A 15,838-nucleotide genomic window follows, 5' to 3' on the forward strand; every position below is an offset into this window, starting at 1 on the left:
TACGCGGATTTGAAAAACGAATGGCGGTTTAGGAACTCCTTAGTCCTTTTTAATTTTTTTAGGATTTTTAGGCTGACAAAATTATTTATAAAGAGTCACTCTTTAAAATAAATCCTAATTTATTTGAAATACATAGTTTTAATTAAAGTATAAATATAATTTGAATGACACAAATAAATTAGAGCTTATTTTCAAAAGTTTTTATGTTGCGCAGTCTTGTTTAGATAAGTAATTTTTTTTTTAATATGTGAAGTTAATTTACTAACGTCAAAGTAATTTTAATCATTGGTAGTTACAAAACATTAAAATAATAATGTTATCTAGGAAAATATATTTTCAGACAATTACATTTTTAACAAAAAGATTTATTTATGTAAAAACAATTCTTACTGATACCTATCCATAACCGAAATAACAAAATGAAGTTGAAACTTCGGTAAAGCGCAGCGAGTGACAAATCGCGTGTCAGACACTAACTGGCGCGCGGATTTATCATTGAACAAACTCGAGCAGTTTACGCACTAAATTAATATTTCCCGGTAGCAAACGGGCAGCTTTATCGATAAGAGGTCGGCACGCGGGCTGCGGCACTCCGGCGGGTGAGCCGACCGCACGGCAGACGTCGCATGGCCGACCGGAGCAAACATCGCGTCGCGCCCCTGCCGGCGCCGACCAAGAAGCAGTACGCTTACGTGCCGTGTCCTAGGTCCGAGGAGGTCGGCACAGAGCTTGCCCTCCAGCTCCTCCGAGGAACTCCCTACCACCACGAGGAACCAGAAACTCCGCAGAAGTCGCCGCCCGGTGAGTTACACTCGCTGTTTACAACTTTCCGCTGCAACTTGCGTTGGCGGGAAAAAGTTTGCGCGCGACGTTTAGGGTTAATTTATTGCTTCCTTATTTAAAGCGTTATGCAGAGTTAGACACAAAATAATAACATTTTATACAGAATGATTTCCTTGCGATCAAAGATGTTTACGAAAACTTATGAAAACTATTTATAAGACGTAGACAAAATAACGAAACGACTTTTTAAATAACCATTAATAAATTGGAACATATCACGAGTTATGAAAAAAACTGTTACGCAGCTTAAATCCGCATCCGGAGTGATTTATCAATCGTTTAACATAGAATTTTTAAATTTCAAACTAATTTATCACTGCATTAAAGTTTATCTTTGCAATATTTAGTTTGGAAATTAAGTGACATGTCTTTTAACACCTACGCATTCATAATAAGGCGAGTAAATCAATGGTCAATTATTAAACTCAATTAACTAAGTCACACTAGATTGCAATTCGTACTATACATAATTAGTACATTGACTTTGGCTCACACCTTGTCCCGCGTCCCATTTGAACTATGAATATAATAACCGAAGCTATTTATGAATGAGACTTTCATTGATAAACTGTCGTGACGCTGCCGCTGTGGTGCAACCCGCCCTGTCCGTCAATGAATTTATAATCATACTTGAACTAAAAATATTGTGGGTAATTATTACTGATATATTATGTATATCTACTATCTACTTTTGAACATTTACAAAATAGGTATCCATGTACAAACATACTTTCATCTCTTTGGAAAAATGCAATGTAAACAGGTAATAAAGTCATAGGACGACCTTTTGACTTTTCATAAAAAAAAAAATACTTGTTTACATAGCATTTCACCCTTTTTCCACCTTTTTTTTTAAGGGGGGAAAATCATCCAATGACTTCTCTTGTCTTGAGTGAGGCGATAGTGATTGTCAGACTCTAACTGTCTACATCCTGTTCCTATCCTTTTTTAAACCGAGGGACCGGACCCGCAAGGTCATCCGCAACCAATATCTGGACTCACTTTTACCCTAATTTCATAAACAATTAATGAACCCTTTAACCTCTGGCCTGCTCGGCTACTGTACATATATGAGACATAATAAAATGTGTCTCGCTTAGATTTGGGTTCCAGCAGACAAGGGTTTTAGAGTGGTTTATTTAATGGAATTAGATTAGTTTAAAATTAAATCGTGAGAGGTAGTTTAAGTTGATGACAACCAAACAAACCAAAAAAAAAACAAAGTACTGCTGGGTTTTTCTTCGGTTTTTCGAAAATATCTCCGTAGTAGCACGGAGTCTGGTATTGTGCCCAGTATATGGCAATAGGCTCACCCCCTATACATGGGACTTATAAGACAAATGGTGAACATTGAGTGTACACTATACAGTGACGTGCTGTAATGTGCTCCTCTGCCTACCCTTTCGGGGATAAAAGGCGTGACGTTGCATTGTTGATGACAACCTACTTACAAATGACCCAAAACCTTATATGAGGCAAGCCGAATGTGAGAAATTGGGAATGGATCTCTCGACCACGAACTGAGACCGCAGAATTTCAGTTATTGTGGTGGGGATGGTCATTACTCCGCAGTCGCCGATTGGATCATCAATTTTAAATGAAATCTATATTGGATCTTACTTTATAATTGTGGAAAGACTATCTGTTAATTGAATGTAGGAATACTTCATGTATCTTCTGTACTGTGATCGGCTATACAACGATTTTGATATTTTTTTTATAAACTACTGCTGACCGGGTATGTTATGTACTGTGATCGGCTATACAGCAATTTTGATCAAATTTTATAAACTACTGATCGGGCAAACTTCATACCGCCTCAAACATTATTTTCTTAACTTTTAATCCTTCCCTGGACTTCTGCAAATAATTCAAGACCAAAATGCCAAATCGTCCAGCCGTTCTCGAGTTTTAGCGAGACTAACGAAAAGCAATTTATTTATAAAGATGTGATGTATATAGATATGTTTGTAATATTTAAAGTTGAAAAATTAATTCAACGACTTGGCGACTGATTTCTACCATAATCATTGTTAAGAATTCCAGCGTATATTAAAATTATAAAGAAAAGGAAGTGTTTGATATCATATCATCAAAGGAGAACATTCAACAAGGACTCTGATGAATTTATAATTAGAGCGGAAACAAGAAGAGGCATCCTTCTTTTGTATGAAGATTAAAAATCCTGCCTAATAGCAAACGTATCTTCTAAGTTGATTTAGGTGATCCGGAGCTGCGGGCTACCGGGGCTCCGTCTTGAAAAGCAGGAGTAGGAACGGGGTGGCTTTTAGTCAGTAAGAGTCTGGCATCCCTCTCGCCTTGCCCAAAGCGAGAGAAGTCTTTGGGTGATTTTCCCCCATCAAAAAAAAAGTTGATCAAGGTAAAATAGAAAACATCGTAACTATAAACATTCAATTTGTTGAACGTTGACGAACGATCCCTATTTATTATTCTGAAAATATTTTCGTGAAACTATGTAAGCCTGGCTTTACAGGGCTCTCATTGTTTCAGTAAGTCACACGGGCTTTCACAGAAGGAATGTTTGACATTGAATTAAAATATTTTTTCAGATTCCTTTTGTTTATAAATGGCGGGATTGTGACCTCATATTTTTAGACGCCATTTTTAGTTTACGCTCCAATTACCTTGATGTTAATATCAATTAATATAATGAGTGAAATAGTATGAAGGAGTTTTATTGAGTAATCTGCTCACTTTCGTATGAATTTAACTACCGCTAGCGCCGCTAGGGGCGCTAAAAGGAAATTTGCTAGAGTCCAATCATAATGACGTTCATTTATCAACAAAAACGATGATTGGATAGACAGAAGATTATACTACAGTTAAAATTGTTTAAATAAAAAGGTAGTCCTTGTTACCAAAAGCTAGACCTGGGAATTCCGATATTTTTATTTAATTTTTCCAACAATTTAATCTAGAACCCCATTTAAAGACGAATTTCCTTTAGCAAAAATAAAATATCTGTAATTTGTAAAGAGTCCTGTGGATTTTTTCGCATTGATAATGTCTCTGGTAAGATATAGTGGGCATCAGTCGCCAGTACTCGAGCTACTAGCCAGCAGCCGAGTATTACAACATTAAAAATAAACAGTGCGGTAACAAAGAGAAAGATATTAAAAGTGAAGCGGTTTGTTTGTGCTTGTTTTTGGTAAAGAAATATTAAATCTTTGACTAATGACAAAAACTGTTGAAGGTAAATCCTCCGCTACTGGCAGACAACAAACATGTTAGAGCCACGGTGTTGTTGTTTGGAACATAGCTTACAACAACTGTTGTGTTGGACTAAAATTGATTTCTTAGTATTTATTTGGCCTATTATTCAGATCAGACAAAATTATTTAATAGGTTACTTAACCAATAGTTATTTAAACCTATACGAGTACATTTGTTATATCATTTTGAACAATACTTTGGTAAGTTTAACAACTACTTATGGACTGGCTGTTTGCACATAAAACGGTTTGAACATTTATTATACATAAATCTATACATATAATAAAATCGTAGAAAAGTGCTGTCTGTACATTGAAAATAAAAATAAAAAAAATAGCAGGGGTTATTGTTATGTCGATGTCGAACCCAAAAATGTAATTAACTTTTTTTTTGTCTGTTTGTCTGTTTGTCTGTTTGTCTGTTTGTCTGTTTGTCTGTTTGTCTGTTCGTCTGTGCGCGCTAATCTCAGAAACGGCTGATCCGAGTTCGATGCGGTTTTCACGAATATATTGTGGGATGCTTAAATTTACATTTAGTGTTTGTTTCATGTCAATCGGTTCATAAATAAAAAAGTTATGTCAAATTAAAGAATCACGTCGAACACTATTCTATGCTTATACCATTAATCTCCGCCACTATTTGACGGATTTGGTTGAAATTTGGTACAGATATAGTTTAGAACCTTAGAAAGGACATAGGATAGTTTTATTTCAAAAATCAAAAAATAAAAATAGAAATAGATCGCGCTATGGTTTCGTTACATTCATTTGGTTGGGTATCGGCCGAGCGCTTCGGTACTATCGTAGAAAAAGTGACAAAAAATCAGTCGTATGATTATTTGTCTGTAGTGGTCCTGCTGTTTCGTATATTCTAAATTGGTTTCGTTGTATTTGTCAATTTAATAAGTTTATTTGTTGGGTTTTCCTGGTTTTTTGGTTAAACTATTTAACGTAGGTTTAGTTTGATATCGATTATTAGTAGTTACTGTAGTTAGTTTTTTTAATAAAATTGTAAGTCTAATTTATAAATTAATTAGATTAGATTTAAGCTTGGTTATTATAGCATAGAGGATAGGTTGTAATATAGTTTCTTTTTTAATTGTTATAAATTCGTAATTCGTAGCTTTCTTTAGTTTTAAGTTAGTTTAAGTCCGTTTTTAAACTATTTTTTCAATGCCCTAAGTGAGTATACATCTATTAAATTCAAACGCAGAGCTCATTATGTTGATTTTTGAAGAGTTCCCTGGAATATCTTCCACATCTCATTTTTGAAGAGATCCCGCGAGATCGGGAACTAAGTGGTTAAAACCAAAAATTTGCCGGAAGTCACTATTCCACGCGAACGAAGTCGCGGGCAAAAGCTATACTTATAATAAATCTGTAGAGAGGTCAATTCTGTACATGAAATATATTTCCAAAATAACTATCAGTGGGTGATTAGTAATCGATACTGACGCCAAAAATGCAATCAGAAAAATTTTTGTCTGTCTGTCTGTCTGTCTGTCTGTCTGTATGTTCTTTATAGAAACAAAAACTACTCGACAGATTTCAACGAAACTTGGTACAATTGTTCTTCATACTCCTGGGCAGGTTATAGTACACTTTTCATCACGCTACGATCAATAGGAGCAGAGCAGTGAAGGGAAATGTTGGGAAAACCGGAGAACTTACTCCATTTTTGAAGCTTCCGTCGCGTGTGCAGCCTTAATGGTTAAAGTTACACAGAAATCATGTATGACGGAAATGTTCTCCTTAAAATTGTTTAAAAAATATTCCACGACAGCAAATGTCTATCTTTTATGGTTGACTCACAATAACACGTATAACTCCCGATAGCTTAGCAGTTCGAAGCTTTCTGATTATATTTGTCTACCTATTCTTACGTTTATGACACTCATTCATCCCTAATTAAAAAATGTTAACATTATTACCTATTAAATTAAAAAAAATAATCATAGAAATCGGTACAGAAACACCAAATATATACATGAATTACGCTTAGTTTCTATTAAGTAGGTAAAGGCGTAGGTACTTTTATTAATTATAGATCGATACTAAACCGGAATATGTGATTAATTTTTTTTGTCTTTCTGTCTATCTCTATGTTCAGGCATCACGTGAAAACTAACGGTTCGATTTCGATTAAACTTGGTATAATTATACCTTATTATCCTGGGCATAAAATAAGATACTTTTTATCCTGGAAAAATATGTAGAAAAAAATCTTAATTTTTCACTTTTATACTACAGAACGCAAGCTTAACAGCAGTAGAGGGATATCCTAAATTATTATGGGCCTAGCCGTATTTGGCTCCAATAGATATTTATAAGATGCCATTATTAGAGTTACTCAAAATGGAGAAATAAAACATCCACGCGAAGACCGACATCCACGCGGACGGAGTCGCGGGCGGAAGCTAGTAAATATTACATTTAATAAATTAAAATTGTAAATTAACCATTAAACTGGCAAGCACTTTTGTTTCTTAAATTTGTCATTTGAATGTTATTTTTGTATTTATTATGATCCCAGAGGAGTGAAAAAAATTATGGAAAAAATCTGTATATTACAGTTTTCGCGAAAACCTATGTACTTCAGAGAGTACATTGCCAATTATAGTGTAAACTACGTTTGTACTACGTGTAGCACACTGCCAATATATCACTAATACTCATTTTGTTAATTTATTACTTTATTTATAAAAAAATCATCACAAACAAAAATTATTTAGTATGAAATTGACGTCATCAGTCACGTTCATACTCTGCAAGATTATTTCGGAGAGTGGAATTGCACAACTTGATTCCCCCTAGTCCTTTAAATCATCGAATCACAAGACAATCGGCGAAGCGCCACCGCTTCATGGTAGATATCCCACCCACTCGCACCAAGCGCTTTGTTTCAAGCTTCTTTATGCGAACTGCTAGAGAGTGAAATTCTTTGCCGGAATCTGTGTTTCCTGATGGGTAAAACCTGGGTGTCTTCAAAGTCCGAGTGAATAGGTTGCTTATGGGCAGACGTGCTCCATCGTAGGCCGCATCATCACGTACGAACAGGCGAGATAGCAGTCAAACGTCAACCCATCAAACGTAAAAAGAAATACTCAACTTTTGTCATTATAATATATAAAATATAGAAATAAAATACATATTGATTAACACTATGCATTTGGCAATGTACTTCGTGTATACCAAAGTTTATTTTGTACTGATCTGGCAACGGTATTCACGGAGTACATACTTTGATTCTAGCTTATAATATTGTTATTACGTAAATTAGAGCAATAATATCGAATATTTTATGTTACTTGTTAGGCCCCCTTGTGCCTCAAAGCCAAAAACCCATCACTCCCAAACGAAAAAGTAAAGAAAACAATAAAAACCTTACCCGGGTCGCAGAGACACCAGACCGTTTCGAAAACATTTTGAATTTGACAAATTATTTTCGATTTTATCACAATTTACAATAAATTTCTACCAAAATTGACAATTATTGCTACTTATTTAATATAAAAAATGTAGGTTTTTTTAAATATTTGGGTCATAAGATTTTTTTAAAGTTTATGGTATTAGTGGAGTACAGTGCCAATTTAAGGGTTAAATTGAGCCACGGTAACCAATATCATTACTCCCATGTAACAATATGATACAAAATGCCTCTTGGCAATGGACAAGGAGTTACGTTATCATATTAAGTCAAAATATTTTTTTTGACAATATTATCACCTGAAACTCCCACAATGCAGTACCGACAATGTGCCACGTGGGATGACCGAAACGCTCTGCAGCAATCGAGAGCGGCATGTTGCTGTAAATTACAATACCTCGAGCTGATTGATTGATGCTGTGTATCTGGAGACTGCTAATTATATGCCAGTCGTATTTGTGGTGCATTAAGCATACGTGTTAGCATTTTTTGACCATGAATTCGTCTTAGACTGTACAAGTTTACTGGCTTAAAATCTGATAATGAACAATAAGAAAAGTTTTATACTTACACAAAACGATTGTGTGAAGGGATGAATTTGACCAAAATTAGATCCGATTAATGCCTTACTACGCTAAGATTTTACTCAAGTTACACGAATTTAGTAGATTTTTCTCGCTTCTGTTCCAAAATCGAAGGCATAAAGGATGCGATGGCGGTGACTTGTATTTAAAGTATCAATAAAAAAAGGTACAATTGAAAGTAGCTCCATATATAGGATAATAAATAGTGAAAGTAACAATTTTGTCGTCATCCCTTAGTTTTGAACCCAAATATTTCTTGAAAGTGGATTCTTAGCCATCTTATTTAAGGAGAGAGTCCACTTAATTTTGGAGTAGGGTTGAATTGGTGCAGACGTGTAGATATTTTGTAGCAGTTTTACAAATAACACGTAGGAAGAAGTTCAAATAAGTTCACAGGTGTTCGCTGGTAAATGCCAGTGCTTCCCACGAAACTACTTTTGTATTCCTTGAAAGGTCTTTTCATAAAAAGTGTTGCTATCATAGTCTTAATATTTATGTATCTGAATTAATTTTAAAAAGTATCATGATTCTATTATTCTTCCTACATTTTAAATGTTTTGGCCACTTATCCTAACGGGTATAATAATAGCATGATGCGAAGAAAAACTTAAGTGAAAAATTTCGATCTTGGTAATAAAAACAATCTCTCATTATTACCTAGTCCGGATATCTAACGAGTGACACCTACACAGAGTTTAATATATTTTTTAAAACTACTTGATCAGGAACTACTATCCAGCAGTTAGCTTTAGCTCAACATTAACCGAATTAGTCGACTCTCTAACCATCGCTGCTCAAGTTACGATGACAGTCGCTTAGAATACATAGTACTAAAATACCCGCAATGCGACCGAGCGGCACATCACAGCTTTTGTTAGGAAAACCGAAACAAGCTGAATGTTTAATCACAGCTCATAAACATCAAGGATCCTTTTGTTCCAAATTAATTAGGCCACATGAATTTTAGGCTTTAAAACAAAGACAATAAAGTTCTTTATGCCGCCTAGGTTTCAGGAAGATTGTACATTTTAAATTGTTTTAAAGTTAGTAATTAAATATTATGAAGGCGATTAATGGTATTATCTGCTTGTTTTAATTTATAGTAAGCCAGTAAGTTTAAGTAACAATATACGTTATTATAGCTTCCTTGGTAAAAGGATTATAAGCGTTAGGTATGAGGCTATGGTTTGGTCCTGGGGTTTTAATTACATGGATTGCTCGTCCTCACAATCGGACCATTTTCTATGAGAAATCATGAATGTTATACTATTTTTATTATAGTTGTAAGAGCTTATTTACTGTTGAATTGATAGATGGACTTCCTACATTATCTATCTATCAATCAACCATAAGGTGGCATAGAGAGAAACATTACATAAATTGATCATAGTAAATCCCAAGAGAGATCAAAACAAAATGTCTAATGTCAAACTCTTAACTTTGTTTGCAACAATAAAATTATTCTACAACAAAGGCTTAGTTTGATCAATTCCTTTGTTAGAGTTTATCTAGTTTTTTGTTCTGAACACGAAACAAAAGTAAATGTATCTTGTTCTGTTAAAATATTCACGTGAAACTTGAGACTACAATGATTTATTGCGAGTCAAATTGTGCGCCATTTTTATTTAGAATGACATGCAAGTTTTGACACTAGGCGTAGGTAGATGAGAAAATATTAATAAAGCCTCGGGATCATGATTCTGGGAATCTTTGTCGCAGGTGGTCGGCTAACACAATATGTGTGTGTCGGTTTGAGTGGCCTTATGAGAAAGTGAGTACTATATACTAGCACCCTCTTATTTATTAATTTTTACATAATATCTCGGTAGGTATTTAAGTTCACTGGAAATTACTTTGATATATATATTAAAACTATGCTGGTTAACTTTCCACATAACTATTTTGGCGATAATTTTTTTTCCTATTATACCAGCTGGGATAAAATTGAGCCGGTACTCAAAAGTACCCTTAACCGATGAGCATGCATAAAAAGACTGTTGATGAAGCGAAAGAGGTGTGTAAGATTCGTAGCAATTGGCGTTCCATTGTCTCTTCCTACCCCTATGGAAGACAGGCGTGAGGTTATGTGTCTATGTATGTGTGTATAAAATTGAACGTCATATTATCTGTTCACACTTTTATGAATTGTGAAAATGAACAAGATTGCCCAAAGTGCAACGTTTCTAGATACACAAGATAAGAATAAATATCTCAGATGAAATTTGGTTTAATCTAAACCAAGTAACCTTTTGTTCTCAAGTCGGCATAGCGGCGTATATTCCCTAATGGTAGGAAGCTGTCTTGAAATGATAGTATGCTGCAGTGTGAGATTTGGCGCAGTAATAGCAATAACATGTAGGACTGTCGGGTAGAGGTTTCAATGTTATCGGGAATATTTGTGGGTTCTTATGTAGGCCTTACTTGTGTTAGTAAGTGCTCTATAATTATGTCACGTATTATTACTAAGATTTTGGAATGGGAAGGTTTTACGATCTGATGATATTGTTTTGACACATGTATTGGATTTAAAACTTCTTACTTGGAATTCGCTTTTCATCATCATCATCAGCCGAGAGATGTCCACTGCTGAACAAAGGCATTTGCGTGTACCTATTCATTTTTCAGTATCTCTTTAATTTCGAAGTTGACTTAGTTGTTGTTGATAGATTCGGTATAAAACACACAATTAAGCTTAAAAATAGCTAATCAAGGCCTCTCCTTTCCTTTCTTTTTTTTGAACATTGCCCCACACTTAGATTTTCTCGTCGTTGTCGTTGGTACGTTTACAAACATACAAGTTCACATACACACACTTGACATCCAGACCCGAAGCAACACTATAATGAATTAGTCTTTAATTTTCATACTCACATACTTGTACAATATTTCTACTGGATATACACAACATACTTATATTATCTCAGTTATCTAAGTATCCCAAACATCTAATATTACCAAACACTCACAAAAGCTAATCCTATAAATATCCTGAGGGTCATTGAGAGGAGAGCTCGTTATTTGCCCCATAACTCTACTGTTAGGTGTCACATAGTGGTCATTTATCACATCCTAGCACAGCCTCCCACATCTCAGTACACAATACTTCCCCATCTATCATTTGACGAGGAACTTTGTATCGATTTCTATGTAATTAGTTTTCAATAGGCTGTGTAACTTTCTAGACTTTGATAGTGCTACTATTTTAGTTGGGTGCTAACTAGAAATTAGTTTGGGTATACTATTTTGCGTGTGTTAATGGTATGGTAATGTTTGAGCTGTGTAAGATTAAAATGAGGATTCGTTGTAGCTGATTTGTTGACTTTTGGTTTTATTAATACCTATAGATGTCGTACTTAAACCGGTTTACATCTGAAACATAATTTAAAAAAAAATCAAGTAATTTATTTTTGGAAGAACCAATAAACCACAAAAGATAACATTTGAACGTCAAAATTAAAAAAAGAAAATCTAGATGAGGTCAAAACGAAACGTGGAAGCTTTTTGAAATCTGTACTTGAACTAACTAACTTGTACTTGAACTTGTAACATAATATAATATTATGGCATGTGACCTCACAACTATGACGTTATTATTACAATATAATATACTACATGATATATTTAGTACATGCTCGCGTGTTAGTACCTAGTGATGTACTGTCTCCGCAATGCCGATGTACATAATGGTAATGTATATAATATGTAGTATGTACATAACGCAACAGCCTATTATAAATGTGTTAATATAAATGTTGATGAATTCATTTATTCTGGTTGATTTGATTTGAGTTTCATTTTTTGTAATGAAAGAAAAGGTTTATTTTATTTCCAGTGATTATTTTGTCTGGGTTGTTTATCTTGTATCAGAAACAATGTTTTGGAGAAATATTTTTACGTAACATACAATATAAGAAGTATAATGTCTAATAGAGGAATAGGTAACACATTACCAATGGTTCATCACATTTAGGATGTTGTTGGTTCGAAATGGGAAGCTACCCTGGAATTTTATGAAAAGTAATTTGCGAATGCTAATTAAACTGTCGTGAAAATCACTACAACATATCGTCATTAACAGCCAGTAACCATCCATTACTGGACTATGGGTCTCCTCTTTGTAAGAGGGTATGCCATAACCTCTATGTTTGGCAAGCGGGCTACAGCTAGGCTATTTTGTAACCTTTAAATTAAAATATCGAAGAGAACATGATCGCGATACTCTATGTCATTAGTTGTAAGAATATAATCTTAACCAATGACGGGCAAGAATCCGATTAAGCTTACTTTAAAATTGGAATTGACAGTTACAGACAAAGATTGTGTCTCGCGTGGTTCCACGTTCCAAACATACGAAGGGTTAAAAGAATCATGTTTATCAGAGAGTGAGTAATCTCTTAATAGGATTATATAACACTGGGACTATGACATTTTGTAAAAAATGTATTTTACTCCCATTACAACGCGACTGACTAGACATACAGGCAATTAATATCAGCTGTAAACCTATTTAAAAATTAATCTGCACTTGTATTATATCATTTACTTTATTTCTCTAGTGTCGATGTTATTACAAACACAAATCGTCCAACATGGAAGAATCTCCGACTGTAAATATTTGCGCAAGTAGGCCGGACAAATATTTGTACCGAATCTGAGTCGGTGGCGCGATGCCGGCGTTGTAATATCATCTAGAAATTGTAGAATCTATCTAATCTAATATGGCTACATTTGGATTTCATATTTCAAGTTATGTATTGTATGAAAATCGAAAAATCGAAATAGTTGTGATGAAACAAAATTGGTTGTTTTTTCTTGTAAAGATTACAAGAGTATAATGAAGTGCATTTCATTAATAAACATTTTGCAGCTTAGTGCAGCTTAACTTCTTATCTACCTCAAACTGTATAAAGCAGTAGATTTCGCTACATTCATATAATAAGAATTCATTTATTATTCGACTGACTAGACATCGTGTTTTTTGTGGAATAAGAGTCAAACGAGTAGACGTAACACCAGAGGAGTCACAGGTGTGCTGCCCATGGACATGAGTAACACCAGAGGAATACAGCTCTTTTCGAAGGGAAGGTACGCTCTTATCTATGCAAGAAGCATAGATATTTTTGTGCACATTATTTGTGACATTCTAAATAACAGCCATTAGTTACAATAGCTTCTCTTCGAAGCCCGAAGAGAGCTGTAAATAATCTGCTCATGAAAGCTGCAGGTGCATACATAAGATGCAATAACAAATGGTTTGTGGAGCATCGTGCAACTTGTTCGTTTGGCTCCACCTGGTGAGCAAACTATCAAACTTTCACGAACAAACTAACATGTAGACAAAAGTGTATGTGTGTAGAATTGCAACTGTTTTGTGGTTACCGAAAAGCGGATATTGTAGGTGTAACCTGTTGCAGATTTTTGGTATTTCAAAGTTAATAGGTTGATCAAATAGTGTTTTATAAGAAACAAGCGACCCACCGCAGCTTCGCATGGGTGCAATGGTGATATATTATGCATGTATTATACATACAAATCTTCCTCTAGAATCACTCCATCTATAAAAAAAACCGCATCAAAATCCGTTAGGTAGTTTTAAAGATTTAAGCACACAAAGGGACATAGGGACAGAGAAAGCGACTTTGTTTTATACTATGTAGTGATACGCCCGTCAATACAATAAATTAGTTACTAGCAAGTAACTAGTACGTCACCAGTAAACCACATCGATTCTAATCCATTAAAAACAAATCGAAATCAGCTCTAATATTAGACAATATCGATATATCTAATGGATTAAACTAGAATACATTTACATGCCTAGTTACTGTGTTTCTATATTTGGATCCAATTTGGACAAACAAATATGACAATTGACCCAGTTTTGTCATTTCTTGACGCAACAACTTGGTGGTGACAGTACACAGATATTTCCAAGCTTGTTACAAAATGAGTTTCTATATTTAGTGTGAAAACTTAAATTGTATACTGCATAAATAAACTGCATTGTTCTTTTTGCTTTCAGAAATAGTTTGTAAATATGTAGTTTGTATGATAAAATGAATTTTAATTATTATTTTTACGGCATACTCACGTTCGAAGCTATTGTCGCGATGCTACAGTAGCAGCGCGACAATCACAGCGTCGTGGGTCGCGGAATGCTGCTTATGAATATGAGCCTCTAGCATGGTTCGAAACTAGTTGAGTTAGTTCCTCGTCAAACAGTTACGTGAGTAAGCCGATAACATAATAATTAATTGATTATGTCTCACGAAAGTTACAATAGAATTTGTATTTTAATTTATTAAATTTTTACAACCGAACCTAACTTGTGTCTGAAAAATTCGAGAGTTAAAAACTTACCACCTCGTGTTTAGTATTCGCTCTAGTGCCCAATAAACCAACGAACCAGTAAGTGTACTATGTTCATAGAACATTAAAAAAACCAGTTCAATAAACCAGAAACAAGAGGGCTGAAATGTGCGGCTATTGTGTAAAACTTTCTGAAAACAAACAAACATAGGTGGCCAAATTGGACACTGAATTGAAGTGACCTTTTCCTTGTTACTGCCAAATATAAGGGTCCAAGCAGTATCGTGTTGAATTTAAAGTCAGTAACTGTTTATAAATAGTCAGTGTACATACGACACATGGAGCTATACATTACCAGTTTATCATGGCCTCGCTTTGCATGATCTTTCCTCTTGTGTGACGGTCAGTTTATGCTGGTTTAGCACAGCTTTGTGTGTAGCCATAGTGTACGAGTCGTCTCCATATTTCACTCCAGTTTTTAGGCTCGACATTACAATGTGACGTGTGCTGTTTTTGTTCGCGGAAGGCGCAAAGATTACGAACATAGTGTAGCCACTTTGTTTGAGGTTTTTATGAACATGATTTGCAGCGTTTTGGCAAATAATGCCAACGATGTGGTGTCGTTTTCATTTATCACGTTTTGCATTAGGTTCGGTTCTTTATATAGATCGTTTATCATAATTTTATATGACATTTTGGAACAATACCAAAGAAATGTGTAAGCTCACCAAGTGCAGTACTATTCTATAGTATTACATTTCACTCGGAGGATACAACGCAGTAACAAATCAAATCTCGCTGACTCACACTGCTTTTAGGCAACACAAAAATACACAAAATTCTTAAAACCTCTTTTGTTCATACTCTCAGAGAATACAAAAAGGAAATGCCGTGCAAACATACATAATTTGCGCGATATTGCGTTTCCGCAGTTTTCTGGGAACAACCGGGGAAGCGGACGGAACACGTGCCGCGCGATTGGATCCTGTACACATTCCGCCATCTTGCAATAAAAGTGGCGGGAACGACGCCATGACAGTTATAACTGACATACATCACCGGAGATGTCGAAGGAAGAATACTTTCGATTTGTGTTATTTCCTACGAATGTAATCATCTGATTTCTATTTTGAGAACTGTGCCTATAGTTAGAAAAATCTAAACAAAATGGCGCAATTTAGCTAAAAATATGTAGTGAACCTTTTACAACAAAAAAATTATGTTTCTAAATTAAATGTATAGTGCCTAAAGCTTTTTTAAAATGATTATTATACAGCTAAGCTCGAATAGTGCTCATATAATAGCGATTCTTTATGTATGGTTTGACACCAGAGACGTGCGGTGCATAAATAACTGCAAATCATTTAGAATTGCATTAGTATGAATATTATGCTGTTCATAATAATTCAGGTCCGCACGTACTTAGGTGCATAACTAAAATT

At 34.8% G+C, this 15,838-nt stretch overlaps 1 protein-coding gene across 1 annotated transcript in view; it reads left to right on the forward strand.

Moving 5' to 3' along the window:
* Window positions 1-587: 587 nt before the first annotated feature.
* LOC118276199 (uncharacterized) overlaps window positions 588-15,838 on the forward strand; it is a 114,333-nt gene continuing 99,082 nt past the window's right edge. Inside the window, exon 1 of the mRNA XM_035594434.2 lies at window positions 588-801. Within this exon, the coding sequence (XP_035450327.1) occupies window positions 627-801 (175 nt within the window). The 5' untranslated portion in view covers window positions 588-626. The remainder of the gene's footprint in view (window positions 802-15,838) is intronic.

Source organism: Spodoptera frugiperda, chromosome 31, assembly GCF_023101765.2.
Source record: "Spodoptera frugiperda isolate SF20-4 chromosome 31, AGI-APGP_CSIRO_Sfru_2.0, whole genome shotgun sequence".
Lineage (NCBI taxonomy): Eukaryota > Metazoa > Arthropoda > Insecta > Lepidoptera > Noctuidae > Spodoptera > Spodoptera frugiperda.